This window comes from Artemia franciscana, chromosome 3 (genome assembly GCF_032884065.1).
Source record: "Artemia franciscana chromosome 3, ASM3288406v1, whole genome shotgun sequence".
NCBI lineage: Eukaryota > Metazoa > Arthropoda > Branchiopoda > Anostraca > Artemiidae > Artemia > Artemia franciscana.
Genome location: NC_088865.1, coordinates 8,667,100 through 8,684,021, shown reverse-complemented (window position 1 = coordinate 8,684,021; position 16,922 = coordinate 8,667,100). Strand labels below are relative to the sequence as shown.

The 16,922-nt window shown below is 35.4% G+C and overlaps 1 protein-coding gene across 3 annotated transcripts in view; it reads right to left on the bottom strand.

Annotated features, from left to right (window-relative positions):
• Positions 1-270: 270 nt before the first annotated feature.
• The window catches only part of LOC136024841 (uncharacterized), a 112,568-nt gene continuing 95,916 nt past the window's right edge, over positions 271-16,922 (bottom strand). For 2 of the 3 annotated variants that reach the window (XM_065700332.1, XM_065700333.1), the window contains exons 19-20: positions 10,273-10,365; positions 271-514 (exon numbers count right to left, since the gene is read on the bottom strand). In XM_065700332.1, the coding sequence (XP_065556404.1) occupies positions 336-514; positions 10,273-10,365 (272 nt within the window). In that variant the 3' untranslated portion in view covers positions 271-335. Of the gene's footprint in view, positions 515-1,026; positions 1,200-10,272; positions 10,366-16,922 lie in introns of those variants that run through there. The other variant, XM_065700334.1, reaches the window with a different exon arrangement.

Below are 16,922 nucleotides of genomic sequence, written 5' to 3'. Positions count from 1 at the left end.
TTTAAATTATCGATGTTTAGGAAAAAAAACATATCAAATAGTCGATTTTCTATACTTCCTAGTTCTGTACACCTCTCAGTAGATGTGCATAAGTAGACCCGCCAATGGTATATTCTATACCATGCTTGAAAATTACGAACTTCCCCAGAATAACTTAGTATAACACAGCATTTTTCTTTAAAAAGCCTCCCAATCCTAAAAAAGGTAAAAATAAATCTGCTTATTAATTCAATAAACAAAGAAATAAAATACTATCCTTCAATAGTAAGGTATCTTAAGAAAAACTTTATTGACACAATTGACTTTGAAGAGAAATTATAAAAGTATCACAAGTCTTAAAAATTCCCATTTTTTGTACGGGCAAAAATATCTTTAACGTTCAGATTGACCTTTAACTTTGTACTTGGATCCGTCGGTCGAGAATCCAAACAGAATCGTTTGAACGCCTCCAGCTCACGCTCCGTTTCATCTAATTCACTTGGGTTTTCCTTAGGTTTGAATATACTATCTGCATCTAAAAAAAATAAAAATATAAAAAGATTCACTTGGGTTTTCCTTAGGTTTGAATATACTATCTGCATCTAAAAAATATAAAATATAAAAAGATTCACTTGGGTTTTCTTTAGGTTTGAATATACTATCTGCATCTAAAAAACAAAAAATAAAAAAAGATTCACTTGGGTTTTCTTTAGGTTTGAATATACTATCTGCAGCTAAAAATAAAATATGTAAAAAACATAAAAAGATTCACTTGGGTTTTCTTTAGGTTTGAATATACTATCTGCAGCTAAAAATAAAAAATATAAAAAGATCCACTTGGGTTTTCTTTAGGTTTGAATATACTATCTGCAGCTAAAATTAAAATAAATAAAAAATATAAAAAGATTCACCTGGGTTTTCTTTAGGTTTGAATATACTATCTGCATCTAAAAAAACAAAAAATAAAAAAAGAAGCAAATATGCAACTATCTCTATTAGAGGGAGGGGGGATACTAGATATTCATGCGAGCCTTAGGGCTTTCAATTTATTTTACTTCTCTTTTAATATTTCAAATACTTTTTTGGCACGTCTATACAAGTATCTACTATTATGAAAATAAAAGAGCGTGTAGTAGTACAATTAATGGAGGTGTATGCGAATATGATATGGAGGAATAATTCACTTGGGTTTTCTTTAGGTTTGAATATACTATCTGCATCTAAAAAATAAAAATAAAAAAAGAAGCAAATATGCAACTAACTTTATTGGGGGGAGGGGGGATACTAGATATTCATGCGAGCCTTAGGGCTTTGATTCCACGAGCTGGTGGGAAGGAGTAAATCCTTTTTAGAGCAACAGGGGTGTGCTATTTTGAAGGTCAAGAATTCACTTGGGATTTTTTTTAGGTTTGAATATAATGTTTGCATCTAAAAAAGAAATTAAATAAGGAGCAAATACATAATTGTCTACTGGGGGGGTCGCAAAAAATAAATACCAGTACCAGAATTAGAACTTTGATTCCAGGAGCTGGTGGGAGGGAGAAATCCCTTTTAAAGGAGGGAGGGGCATGCTATTTTGAAGGTCGAGGATTCAGCTATTAAGTCTTTCAAGCCATAGTATAACCAAAATGTGCGTATGTTTGTGTAGTTTTTCAGATTTTTTTTTCTGCAGGGGGAGGTATAGTGGTTCTAACTCGAAACCCCTCCTACCCCATTTATAGCTGGTTGCCTAGATCAATCTGCAGAATGGCTAAAGGAACGAGGTGCCAGAATTTTAGAGGCTTATCGGTCAAGAAAATTCCCATGAAACACTAATGCATAAAGTTGAAAAAACACGATCAATACCAGGGCGTCCATGAAACCCGACGCGATCAGGTTCAGATAATGCCTGATTTAAAAAGCGAACGAATCATTAACACAAAGAAACTTAAAGTTGCTTCATGGAACGCAAGAAGTCGTAAGAATGAGCCAAACCTGATACTCCTTGCCAATGAAATGAAGAAGTATGGTGTCAAATTGTTGCCTCTCCGAGACTAGATTGAACGATACACTTACGAGACCAATTGACGTCACAGAATCAGAAACATAACACCCTGCAACTCTGGACCGACTGGTTGAAGCAGTCTCCATGGATTTGGATTCCTCCTGGATCTAGTCGCTACGTCTTCTGTTATCATTTGGCAGCCAGTACTAGAGCAAGAAACTCCGTCTTGAGCTACAGAGAATTCTAGACTCCGCCCGAGGAGATGACATACTGTTCGTCGATGGCAACTTCAACGCAAGGGTTGGCAAACCAATATCAAAGGGATAATTCGACGCTATGCCATTAGTAATAGACGCTCGAACAGCGAAAGACTGCTACAGCTTTCTAAATACAATAGATTATGTCTGGCTAACATTAAATTCGAACACAGGAAGGACCACAATGTAACCTGGCCCAGATCGACAACACAATTGTCAGGAGATAGTGGAGGAGCTCATTTCGGGATGCAAGAGCCAACAGAGGTGCAAATACAAGCTCAGAAACTGACTCATGCCACGCTCTTCTCGTATATTAATTCAAGCTAAGCCTAAGCGCCCCACCCCCCAAAAAAATTATAAGCCGACAGATTCCATCCATCAAAACTGCGGAGCTCAGAGATTAAAGCTGAGTTTAAGCTTCGGCTTACTAACCGATTCGAGGTCCTTAATGATTCCGCCGGCATCGAGGTTCGATGGTCTAAAACTAAGGGTCTTCTCTGTAAGTCCTAACAGAGGAGGCAGCTGAACAAAGGATCTGGGAACCAAGACCGGGCAACCAGGGAAGAATCTCTGGCAGACATTCACGAATGACCTGGATCCTTTGGGAGACTTCCACTGACACGAATGTCGTTGGGATAAGGACTGGCTGAAAATTCACGAACGGGCTGCCGCTGACATATCAGGTTGGACTACATCAGTCATTCGGTCTTCCATTGGTGGGGGGAACCATGAATTATCGTCTGGTTCCATAAAAATTACAGTAAGAAAGCAAGACATATTGTCTAATTTTAAAGGTAGACAGGTATAGCAATGGCTAACATACTGTAAAAAAAAAGGGATACAATTTGATGATAATCAAAAAGACAACCAATATAGGAAGGCTTCTCATAATACCTAGCGTAACTTGCTCCATTTTGAGAACGCATAACTAGAAGCTAAAAACCTACTTCTGAAATTAGTAACATATAACTATAAGTAACATATAAGACCTATTTCCATTTGTTTGTCTTACTCTTTAAGCCCGGAAGAACTGAAAGCCTTTAGATCTCTAATAGCGACTCGATGTATTTTAACATTTATATCCTAGTTGTGCATTGTCAAAAGTTATCAGAGGCACTTCAAGTAGCGACAATAGTTCTTACCTGATGGTTCCTCGAATGAAGAGGACTCTGCATTCGGAACAAATTTCTCGTGGCAAATAGCAAAAGTTGAATGAAAATTTCAATATACTGCTAATTAAGCCGCATCTAAATCAATTGAGAACTGTTGCTGGGGTACTGAAGCAAGAAAAAAAAGAGGGAGAGAGCAGTGAGAATTAGGCAGCTGCTTGGGGCACCACAGTCTTTTTTTGGCTGGTGAGGGAGGGAAGGTGGCAGATCATGGTGTAAAAATTGCAAAAACAAAAATTTGAGGACTACAAGAGAAATCTCAAGACCTCTGGGTATCATCCCTATAAAATAACCCAACATTTTTTTTTAGAATCACTCCCGCAAATGTTTTTTTGTGTTTTGCAAAAAGCGTCAAATACCGAATTAAGAGTAACCTCTATGTAATATCTAATAGTTCTTCCCACGTAAGACTGTCTAATTACCATACGGCTAATTAACAGTAGGAACTGACCCCCTTCTATAAAACCAAAGTCATTGTTTTTCCTCATCTAGCCACATGTCTAAATAGATACCGAACTTTAAGCAGGAAAAATTGTGCAGACCAATTATAATCTTTTAAATGGTTTATCAGTCTGATTCGATCTAAAGTTTATATTAATGTTTTAATTCATATCTTTAATTAGTATTTTTATTTTAATTGAATTGTCTTCGGCGTCATATTTTTAAGTTGCTGTTACATCTGCTGCCACTGGGATGTTCAATAAATATTTTTAGTTCTTCCACCAGAAGTTGCAAATCAGATGGCTCTAAGTCATATGAGGGAGTTGAGCTGTCGAACACAAGCTTTTTTCTGTTACTCATCTTGAGTGTTCAGTGATTTTCCTGGTTGTCAGTCAATCCCAGGAGAATAAATGAGAAATATAGATTACAAGCGCCTACATTCAGAGTCGAAAGGCATCTAAATTCGATTTTTGAGTCTCCTTTCAATTAAGTAGTTGGTTCTAGGTTTTACCAATGAAAGTATTTAAGCTGTAACTTCACTTAATCTGGACTTGAGTATCAACTTCATTTACTAAGCGCACCTAATGAAGTTGGAATTGTGCAAACCCCTCATAAACTCAAGTGTGAGCTGCATCCCAGCAAACTGCTTCTATTTCGTACATTTTCTTAAAACTTACCAAGCATAAAATAAGACCTAAATTATGCTCTTTACTTTTAGCCTTATTCTCCAATTAAATAAAAAAACAAGTTTTTTTAACCGAAAGTAAGGAGCGACATTAAAACTTAAAACGAACAGAAATTACTTCGTATATGAAAGGGGCTGCTTCCTCATCAACGCCCCGCTCTTTACGCTAAAGTTTGACTCTTTCTCTCAATTCTTCTTTTTAAAACAGTAAAAAACTTTAGCGTAAAGAGCGGGGTGTTGATGAGGAAGCAGCTCTTTCATATACGAAGTAATTTCTGTTCGTTGTAAGTTTTAATATCGCTCCTTACTTTCAGTTAAAAAAAATTGTTTTTTTTGTTATTTAATTTCTAAACGTTTTTGAATCAATGCATGTTTTGATTTTGGCTCTCCGCAGAGGAATAATTAAAACGAAATTTGCATTTTTTTTTGCTAAATGGCTTTCTGATAATTTCGATCGAATGATTTTGAGAAAAAAAGAGCGGGGGAGGAAGCCTAGTTGCCCTCCGATTTTTTGGCTAATTAAAAAGGCAACTAGAAATTTTTTACGAATCTTTTTATTAGTAAAAGATTTACGTAAGTTATAAATTAGCTTACGTAAAGAACTTTTGTATTCTCATGTTTTTATTACATATATGAGGGGGTTCGCCCCCTCGTCAGTACCTCGCTCTTTACACTAAAGCTTAAATTTTGTCCCAATTCATTAAGAATGACCCCTGAATCACAAAAGCCGTAGAATAAATAGTTGAAATTACTAAAAATACTTTAGCGTAAAGAGCGAGGTATTAGGAGGAGGTGAGCCCCTCATATGGGTAATAATTTCTGTTTGTTTTAAGTTTTAATGCTGTTCCTTACTTCCAGCTGAAAAAACTTTTTCATATTTATTTTTTCATTGTTTTTTTTTAAATAATGCTAGTAAATCCTGCGCTCCCTTCATGGAAATTTTCTTCCCCCATGACAAATTATCGATGGAAAGTTCCCCCAGCATATCCCCCTCTTCTCAACCCCTCCCCCAAACCAAAAAAATCCTCCCGAAAACGCCTGTACACTTCCCAATAACCATTACTATATGTAAGCACTGGTCAAAGTTTGTAACTTGTTGCCCCTCCCACGGGGACTGTGGGGGAGTAAGTCGTCCCCAAAGACATAGTTATAAGGTTTTTCGACTACGCTGAATAAAATGGCTATCTCAGAATTTTGATCCGTTGACTTTGGTAAATAATTAGCATGGGAGGGGGCCTACGTGCCCTCCAATTTTTTTGGTCATTTAAAAAGGGCACTAGAACTTGTCATTTCCGTTCGAATGAGCCTTCTTGCAACTTTCTAGGACAACTGAGTCGATATGATCACCCCTGGGGGAAAAAAAACAAACAAAAAAACAAATAAACACGCATCCGTGATCTGCCTTCTGGCAAAAAATACAAAATTCCACATTTTTGTAGATAGGAGCTTAAACCTTCAACAGTAGGGTTCTCTGATACGCTGAATCTGATGGTGTGATTTTCGTTAAGATTCTATGACTTCTAGGGTGCGTTTCCTCCTATTTTCTAAAATAACGCAAATTTTCTCAGGCTCATAACTTTTGATAGGTAAGACTAAACTTGATGAAACTTATATATTTAAAATCAGCATTAAAATGCAATTCTTTTGATGCAGCTATTGGTATCAAAATTCCATTTTTTTGTAGTTTTGGTTACTATTGAGCCGGGTCGCTCCTTACTACAGTTCGTTACCACGAACTGTTTGATAGAAAGACTTGAAAGTGTTCAGAGTTTCTTGAAGGATGGTAAAAGGAGAAACTTTGAACAGCGGGGTAGACGAGTTTTTCCGTCTTATCACCAGACAGTAGAGCATTACCCAGGAGAGAGAAAAAAGGATTGCATAATTATTTTTCGAACATTTTTTTTAACCTCCGAATGTACTAAAAACTAAAAAGTATTTCTTTTTATCAGGAAAAAAAGTTCTAACAGATTTACCCTAAACAAGTTTTCTTTATTCTTTTTGTTTATTTGGAGATAAGGCCGTATTTTTTTGTTTTTACTTCATGAGTAGAAACAAAGATAGTGGCAAACGTATATGAGTAAAATCTGGAGCCAATGTAAAAAAAAGAAGAAAAAACCAACACCATATAACATTTGGCCATTTTTTCGTTTCTTTCAGCCTCCCCTAAACTAATGCATACTTGTGTCTTCTGATAATTCTAGGGGAGGGGAAAGAAACCAGAATTGTCGTCAGTAGGTCTACCAGTTTATGTCATCTAGCCTACTCAACCTGCCAATATTTTTCCAAGCAAACATTGGCCTACTTTTTGCAGACTAGATTAAACTTTAAATTCTTAAAAAAAGAACCTGATTGGTTATCACTTACAGAGAATTTAATCCTATAATATAACAAAATAAACACTGCTTTTCCGTTTTCCTTTGACATTTTTGACTCTGCTAATGAAGTGACGAGGCCCTACACTGTCAGTGGGCTTAGGGTTTTAATCCCTACCTTGCCTTGTTCAAATGCAGACAAATCCACTCTTGTCAGTTTCTGATAAAGTCATCAAGCTAATTTAAAACTAAAAAGGTGTTGATTTGCCTACACAACCTTTTAAAGTGATCCTGCCTACTTTCTTTCAAACTTACTTATACTTAGATCCTCCGACGCCTAGTGGCGCACAGGGCAGGAATGGTTGACCTCGACGTCAGAGGAGCTTGAGCCAGAGACCACAGCTCATTAAGGGACGATCCTATAACTCTTGCCTCACCTTCAAGGAACGACCAATAGTGGTTCGTTGTCTACCGCATTTCCAGTACCAAACGATACAGGGAAGTCATCCCCAGTATCTTCGCCTTCCAATCAGACTTCATCGATTATTTCAGGTTGCTTGGTAAGAAACTATCAGCCCAGTTAATCACAAGTATTCTTCAAAGGCAATTGTTCTCAAATCCAAATAGCCTTTCCTTTACAGCTCTAGACAGGCTCCAGGATTCGCATCCATATATAAATATGGACATTACATTGCTGTTGAACACGCAAAGTTTAAATTTCAGAGAGTACTCACTAAATCTCCAAACGCTATTTAATTGACAGAATACTGCAGCTTCACATACAGTTCGGAGGATGATCTCTTTACAGGGTTGCCACCCTTAGTGATTTATCCTTATTTCTAGTGATATTTTATATTGTCTAAACAAAAAATAACTAAATCAGTACATAAATCATTAGATTATTGAAAAAAATCACTAAATCACCCAAAAAATCACTAAAATCTGGTGATTTTTTTCACACTGGGTGGCAACTCTGTCTCTCTATCGCAACTGCTGTTTTGATTGAGAGTACTACCTAGAGCATACTTGAATCGACTGACTTCTTCAATTTCAATTTTCCCAAGTTTTAGATCTACAATCAGCGAAGTGATAGCGCCGTTGGACATTGCCTTGGTCTTCCGCAGGCCCCTTCGGCCTCTGCAGGCCTACACTGATCTGCAGGCCTCTTCGGGAGGCTTCTGAAGCTACCTCCTCTATGTTCCGTTGCATATTTTCTGCGAAATCAGCAGAAAGAGCTATGTCATCGACAAAGTCCAAGTCATTAAGTTATCTCTGAGGGTTTATCTGTACCCCACCACAGACATTACAAGATCTCAAAGCGAGGAGTATGATTATGGCAAATACGATTATTGATACGAGGCATCCTTGCATCCAACAGTAAACTGTTCCGATTATCCCTTTTTAGTCTCTATTACACACAACCGTCCTCCGTACAGAGCTTTGATCATTTTTATAACTTTTACAAGGATTGCATAAAACCAAAGAATCTTCCACATTGCTCCATGAAGGACTGAATCGAAAGCTTTCAGAAAGCCCATGAAAACCAAAATGATCTCTCTTTCAAAACAACCAATCACAGAGTAATAGCTCCGATCAGAACATGTATTCGATTCCAAAACTACATTCCTTTGTTGAGGGGTTATGAGCATGCTGGCATGTTTTAAACAGTAAATCAATTCGTACGTAACTTTCAGTTCAGTCGGACCACGGAAGTGGGTGATATGCTGCTGACAAGATTCGATCCTAACACAATGCACTTCACTGATTTAAACAGACCAACTTAAACAAAGCCATTTAAAAAGACTGTGGATTTGTCACAGACTGCTTTGATTAAAACTAAGGAACACAGGCAGTTTTGGGATTTGCCGAGGTATAGTTGGATGGAAATCGCTTATTCTCTTAAAAACCAGCTTGGGACTGCACTTGTATCACTTACACATTATCTGTCCCAAGTGGGATAGATTAAAGGGGGAGGGGTATTTCCCCTCTAAGATTTTTGTTTACCCCATTCCCTAGATTAAAACAAAAAATGTATTTCCATTGTTTTTCATTAAAAGGTTTTTTTTAGTATTTTCGTTAAAAAAATTGAAAAAAGCAACAAAAATTTGCATTCCTAGATTTGAATCCCGTGAATTTCCCTTCCTAGATTCCCCTTCCGCGAATTAACACAGTTACTCTGTCCAACACCAAAACTCTGCTCCTAATGGACCAGACTACATTTACACAACACTAGCAAATAAGGCATATGAAAAAAAAAATATAGCAAAAAAAAAACACATGTATACCACAATAAGTGAAATCACTTATTTCTTTAATTTGCCCATATTACTCAGCGACAATTAGGCTAATACCCCCCCCCCTTCCTGTCCAACTCTAATCCTTCCTCTGTACTTTGAAAAATCTCGATAGTCAAAAAGTTTGAGAGATTTTCGGAAATGAATATTATTTTCATTTAAGTCGGCCAGGCAACGTCATCAAATATGGTGGGAAGAGGTTGTAAAATAAGAGCTTGTACAACTGTTAACCTTTGAGGGATTCGAAAGAAAGGAGGGAGGTTTAAATGGTGTATAAAAATACCCACACATTAATTGATGGAAGTACTTATGATTTAGGCATTACCTTGTGTGAGTTCAGAAAATTTGAAAAATCCATCAAATTATTAACACAGCCCTCTAATGTTTCTAGTTATATGGCGAAGTTAAAACTAACAAAATTCTACGATATTTTGGTAACTTAGATGTATATTTCGACTGAACTTTGAGACTAAGCAGTTTAAGCATTTTAATTCTCTCCCAACAAGTGGTTAACTTTCTTCCCAGAAAAAGTCATCGCGCACAATCTTATAAGAGATGGACGTGCGTACATCTATCTTTATTGTGATTTCATGTAGGTTCCTCGGATTGGCACCTAACGCATACGACCGAGGGGGAAGTAGAGGGAGGGATAAATTCCTTAAAAATTACCTAAGATCTAGTCTTAGACTTGTTTTTTTAAACACATTAAAAGGTAAAAGAGCAAAAATTTCAGGTCTAAAAATGGCCTTTTTATTTTTATTTTAAGTATGAGAACCCCTCTAGAAAACCTTTTATTCTCTGTCTATTTATAATACAGAACTGTTTCAACATTTCATACTTAAAATTTTACATTAATAATATCAAATTAGTTACCTACTCGCCGTGTCAAAGGAATCGTAATTTGAAAGAGACATACCTTTGGCCGCAGACAAGAATCCCAAGGGCCAAAAATTTACACTAACTCGGGGGGAAAAAGCTACCGAAACAAATATAGTTGACAAAATCTTTTAATCTTCGACTGAAAACATAGTACAAAATTGTATAAAATAGTTTTAGTTAGAAAATAAATACGGTCGAACTTTCAAATTCGATTTCTTTGAGTTTCAAAGACGAGTCATGATTGAGAATTTACAAATCTGCGTTTGACCTACCCCATGTTTCTTCACCTGGCTGATCAGAAGTTTTCTTGCCACTTTTCTTCTTCTTCTTCTTTTTAGTGGCAGTGGTTCCATCATTTTGACGCCCTAAAAGGGATACAGATTTAGCGAATCTTCACACTGTTTTTCATACAAGACTAGAAGCTGGCTTTTAGTTGACGCAGTTCGGCTGTCCTTTGCCATACACGAAGTTCCGGTTCACAAACAAACAGAACAAGGAACACAAACCAAAACAATCGTAAGTAAGTGATGCGGACAAAATAATAAAATCATCATGCATAAAATTGGTTGGCCTCTGGTAACTGCAGCTATGGTGGCATGGGGCTGCAATGACTAACTAGCAGTAGCAGCAGTCAAAGTATCTGTTTTATACAAAAAGCCAATTGACCAAATGACGTTTTGGCAATTATTATTATTACTTCTTTAACCACAAAAATGTTGTCAATAAATAACAAAATAAAAATAAAAACAATCATAAGCTAGTTGTAAAAATGTTAACTGACGATATAAAACTTTAATTGCCCGTGCAAGTAAAGTGTGCAATTGTGATTAAATTATTTGCGAAATAACCCAAATTCCTTCACCAAATAGAGCAGTACTTCAACGCTTTTCGTTGTTTTTTTTTTATTATTTCTGGTTGGCTTACTGGGGATATTTTTATATGCCCAATTTACGTGACTAAACAGGCTAAGTTAATTACTAGGGATAGAATTTTTGCCCGATCTGATTTTTGATTGGTTTTTCATTTGTTTTGGTTTTTGCTTCCACTCTTTTACTCTGTCTCTTACAGCTTACTTGAAGAGGTGTGGATTTTTTTTCTTGTTTTATATTTCAAATTTTTCCTTCCCTCTCTCTCTTTTTTCTGTCTCGTCACAGCTTACTTCAAAAGGTTTGTGTTTTTCCTTGTTTTATATTTCACTTTCTTTACTTCGGTTCCCCCCCTTTTTTTGTTGAACGCTAAGAACGGCTTGGCAGAGGTCCTTGCCAACAGATCTACTTTGTCTTTTCGCTCCGTTTTTCTTTTAATTTTTATTTTTTGCCAGACTCTACGGATATCAAACTTTTTATAAGATCTTCTCAGAGACAAAAGTAAAAAATTGCATTTCTTTCAAATTTCTGAAGCATGTTTATCGCAATTAAAACAGGTATCAAAACCGATTACCGAGCCTTGGGTTGTTTCCTTTGAAGATTTCTTATAGGCTGTCTCTACTTAAAGCGAGGTTCTTATGCATGTTTTTTTTTTTTTTTTATTTCAACTGCCACCTTAAAAAACTCTGGTACATCATTTACAGTGGGAACTAAAGTTGCCTCGCCAAAAAAGAACTAAATAATCAGGGAGTTCAAAAGCTGACAATATTTAATATCTTTCTACATATTCATCTTTACAGTTTTAAGGTAGTTTGATTAGTTTTTTTTTAGATAAAAGACCGGTACAATTGATCAAGCTTGTTTTTTTTCATATAATGTAATATTCTGTGTCATAAAGATGTTATAGCGCTACAAAATATATATAGAAATGTTATAGTGCTAACAAAATAATTAAACCCTCATGCATACATTTGGTAAAGCTGCCAAACTGGTTGGTCTCTGGTTTCCTGGAGCTGCAATGAGTTACTAGTACTAGTAGTTACTTCTTTAACCACAGAAATATTGTCAATAAAAAAAAAAAAAAAAAAAAAAAAAAAAAAAAAAAAAAAAAAAAAAAAAAAAAAATCAAAAAAAAAAAAGTCATAAGTGATGCTAAAACGAAATAATAAAATCATCATGCATAAAATTGGTTGGCCTCTCGTAAATGCAATTGTGGTGGCCTGGAGCTGCAATGTGTTACTAGTAGTAATAGCAGTAAAACTGTGTTTTATACAACAAGCAAATTGACCAAATGACGTTTTACCAATTACTATCATTGCTTTTTTACCCACAAAAACGTTGTAAAAAAAACGAAAAAAAAAAAACATTTAAGTGATCCCAATGAAATAATAAAACTATTATGTATAAAACTTGTTAAGATGCCAAATGGATTAAATCCAGAAGACTAACAACAGATTAATTAGATCTAGGGGTCCAACCGAGAGTTATGATAATAGCAGGGGCGTAATCTGCTATGGGAAAGAGGGGGTCATTACCCCTCCCAGACTTCGATTTGCCCCCCTTTCCAGCTAAAATTTAGTAGCTTCAGAAATCTTGTCAAAACTAAGAAGAACCTGCATAATTCAAGCATTCAGATAAACGGGTTAGTTTTCTTTAGTATATCTTTACATTTAGTATCAAACAGTTCATGGTAACGAACTGTAGTAAGGAGCGACCCGGCTCAATAGTAACCAAAACTCTAAAAAATGGAATTTTGATACCAATGGTTACATCAAAAGAATCGCATTTTAATGCAGATTTTAAATATATAAGTTCATCAAGATTAGTCTTATCCATCAAAAGTTACGAGCCTGAGAAAATTTGTCTCATTTTAGGAAATAGAGGGAAACACCCCCTAAAAGTCATAGAATCTTAACGAAAACTACACCATCAGATTCAGCGTATCAGAGAACCCTATCATCGAAGTCTCAAGCTTGTATCTACAAAAATGGAGAATTTCACATAATTTGCCAGAAGACGGATCGCGGATGCGTGTTTATTTGTTGTTGTTTTTTCCCAGGGGTGATCGCATCGACTCAGTGGTCCTAGAATGTCGCAAGAGGGCTCATTCTAACGGAAATTAAAAGCTCTAGTGCCCCTTTTAAGTGACCAAAAATATTGGAGGGCACCTAGGCTCCCTCCCACGCTCATTTTTTCCCAAAGTCACCAGATCCAAATTCTGAGATAGCCATTTTATTCACCATAGTCGAAAAACCTAATAGCTATGTCTTTGCAGACGACTCACTCACCCACAGTCCCCGTGGGAGCTGCTACATTACATATAGTACTGGCTATTGGGAAGTGCAGAGACGTTTTCACGGAAATTTTTTTTGGTTTGGGGGGTGGGGAGAATTTGATGGGGGGGGTACGTGGGAGGATCTTTCCATGGAGGAATTTGTCATGGGGGAAGAGAATTTCAATGAGGGGGCGCAGGATTTTCTAGCATTATTAAAAAAAAAAAATGAAAAATAAATACGAAAAGTTTTTTCAACTGAAAGTAAGGAGCATCATTAAAACGTTTATTTCCTCTTAATTCCACGCTCTTTACGCTAAAGTATTTATTCATTCCACGGCCTTTGTGATTCAAGGGTCATTCTTAAGGAATTGGGACAAAATTTAAGCTTTAGTGTAAAGAGCGGGGTGTTGACGAGAGGATGAACCCCCTCATATAAGAAATAAAAACATACGAATATGGAGGTTCGTTACGTAAGTTATTTCGTAAGTTACGTATATTTTTACTAATGAAAACGTTCGTAAGAGTTAAAAGTATTAGTTGCCCTTTTAAGCAATCAAAAAATTGGAGGGCAACTATGCCTACTCCCTCGCTCCTTTTTCTCAAAATCTTTCGATTAAAACTATGAGAAAGCCATTTAGTCAAAAAAATTAAGGTGAGCCAAGATCAAAACATGCACTAATCCAAAAACATCCAGAAATTGAATAAAAAAAACAAGTTTTTTAACTAAAAGTAAGGAGCGACATTAAAACTTAAAACGAACAGAAATTACTCCGTATATGAAAAGTGCTTTTCCTCCTCAACGCCCCACTCTTTCGCTAAAGTTTTTTACTAATTTTAAAAGTAGAATTTAGAGAAAGAGCCAAACTCTAGTGTAAAGAGCGGGGCGTTGAGGAGGAAAAGCCCTTTTCATAAACAGAGTAATTTCTGTTCTTTTTAAGTTTTAATGACGCTCCTTACTTTAAGTTAAAAAAACTTTTTTATTTTTTTTTAATAACTTCACTAAAAAATTTTTTTAAAATAACTATATGGCTCATTTTTCATTTTTCATTGTCATTTTCACTTGATTTGGGAAAACTGGCTCCAATTTTGCTCCCATCCCGCCCTCTTCAGGATTTTGACAAAATTACACCACTGGATTATACTATGCAAATCATCTTGAGGGGACTTTTTAATGGTTACGTTTGGGGTTTAGTGTTCAGCAGGAAGTGACCAGAAATATGTTCTTTTGAGGGGAGGGGGGTAATTTTATTTAGTTTCTAATTATCCATACAAATAAGTCTGACAAAAAGAAAAAAACATAAACAAATAAACACTTTTAGAAATGAAGGGAACAAAGTAAATATCCTGATTGGTAGAATTTTTATTTCTTTAATATTCATATTAGCCTACAATCTAAATTCATGGTAGTGTTCCACTTAACCAATACGGAGTAGCTTAGTTAAAACACGAAGTTAATTCCAGTTAATTTACAAAAAAAAAAAAAAAAATGTAAATGAAGACAAAGTAAATATTCTTAGTTGTAGATAGTTTGTTTACTTTGTTAAAATTATTTAATATCTTATGTTTATGGTAGTGTAACACTTAACCAATACGGAGTAGCTCAGTTGAATAAAAAAGTAAACTAAACATAAAATGCTAGCGACTCAATCTATATAGATGCGCTCAGTTGAAGTAAAAACCCCAGCCAACATTTTTTGGTATTAGTCAATATTATAGGAAATAACCTTCTGGAATCTCAAAATTAAGGATGTCTCAAATCAAAAAGGACGGGAAACTTGTTAGAGGTGGAGCTTTTGGAAATTTATTATGGGACAAAAGAGATTAAAAATTGCTAGCACCACTGACAGTGCAGCGTCTGGAGACTTCACTACAAAATAGGAAATTCATAATTATAAAAAAAAATCATATATTATTATATATTTAATTCCGGAAATAAATAGAATTACAGCTGAAACTTCTCTGTAAGGAATAATTAATCAGCTTTAGATTATTTTCAAAAACTATTTTAAGTCAAAACCCAATCTACTATAGTAGGTCTAGGCTAGATTGTGAAAAAATTAGGAAGATTAAGCAGGCTTGTTGAATTTAAGCTGGTAGGCCTACTAGCGATATAATTCTGCTTCTATTACTTTTACCTATCACTAAAATATTTGAAAATATATGGATGCGGTAGTTTAAGGTAAAATGAAAAAGAAAAAAAAAATCACCAAAAGCCAGATGGTGTTATTAATTGTTCTTTTTGAAATTTGTACTATTTTCTGCTCTTATAAGTTCACATACTCTTTGGCTAAAACAGTAAAAATAAGAAAATAAATTAAAGATAAATTAAAATAATAAAAAAAATATAATAATTATTATGATTATACGACAGAGATGTACGCAAGTTATTTTTTTTTCAAAAGAACCAATTAACATTCGTATATAAAAAAAAATTTAAATGAGATTGAAAAGTTTTGACTAAAATATTCTTGTAAGAGGATAATAAATCCAAGGAAAAATCGGCAAAATCAAGGATTTTGTTGATATTGGGTGATGATAATCGAAAAAAGTTGCTGACATTGCATATTTTGCTGATAATAGGAAAAAAAAACTGGTTTTCAAAAAAGATTCTACTGTTAAGTCTTAATTTGTAAATCAAACAGATTTTTATATCAGATTTTCCTTTTCTTTAATCCTTCTTTTTTGGCCTTAATCCTTGTTTTTAGGCAATATCCATCTGATTTTACGAATTTAATGGCACCGTGATGTTGCAAAATAGAAAAAAGAAAAGAAATTAAGTGTTGAAAAAAATTGTCATCTAAAGGCAAATAATAATAGTACATAATAAACAAAAATAAGAAATTCAGAGTGATGTACAAGACTCATGAGGAGAAAGGAGATGAGATTTTATTAAATAATCAAACAGCTCGTGGTAACAAACTGTAAGCACGAAGCGATGCGGCTCAATAGTAACCGAAACTGAATCAAAAGTTAAGATTCCGAGAATATTTGCCCGATTTTGAAAAAGGGGAGAAACACCCTCAAAACATCAAGTGGTCTTAATGAAAATCACACCATTAGATTTAACTTATCCGAGAATCCTACTGTAGAGGTTCCAAGAGGTTCATATACACAAAACTGTGAAACTTTGCAGTCTAAGACAAAAGAATGATCACGGATGCGTGTCTATTTGTTGTTTTATTCCCCAAGGGTGATCGTATCGAACCAGTGATCCTAGAAGATCGCGAGGGGGCTCATTTGATCGGAAATAAAAAAGTTCTAATGTTCTTTCGAAGAGACCAAAAATACTGGAGGGCCGCTAATTCTCCCCTACACCCCTTTCTCCCCCTCAGTTTTTCGATCAAAATTTGGAGTCTGACATTTTGTTCAGCACAGTCGAAAGATCTAATAAACACGTCTTTGAAGATGAATTAACCCCCCACAGTCCCCCGGGGAAGGGCTGAAAGCTATGAGCTTTGTCCACTGTTTGCATATACTATTGGTTATTGGGCGGTATACAGACATTTTTCGGGGGGGAGGGGTACTTGGGAGGATCTTTCCATGGAGGGGGAGCCAGATTCCCCGGCACTATTTAAAGAACGATTAGATATTAAATAAAAAAACAACAATATTTTCAACTAAAAGTAAGGGGCAACATTAAAGCTTAAAGTGAACAGAAGTTATTGTGTATAAGAGGGGAGTTGCCATTCCTCAATAACTTGCTCTTTACGTTACGTCAAAGCTTTTTTTTTAGAAATTTTGAAACAGCTTATTATTCTAGTTAAACAGCCCTTGTGTTTCA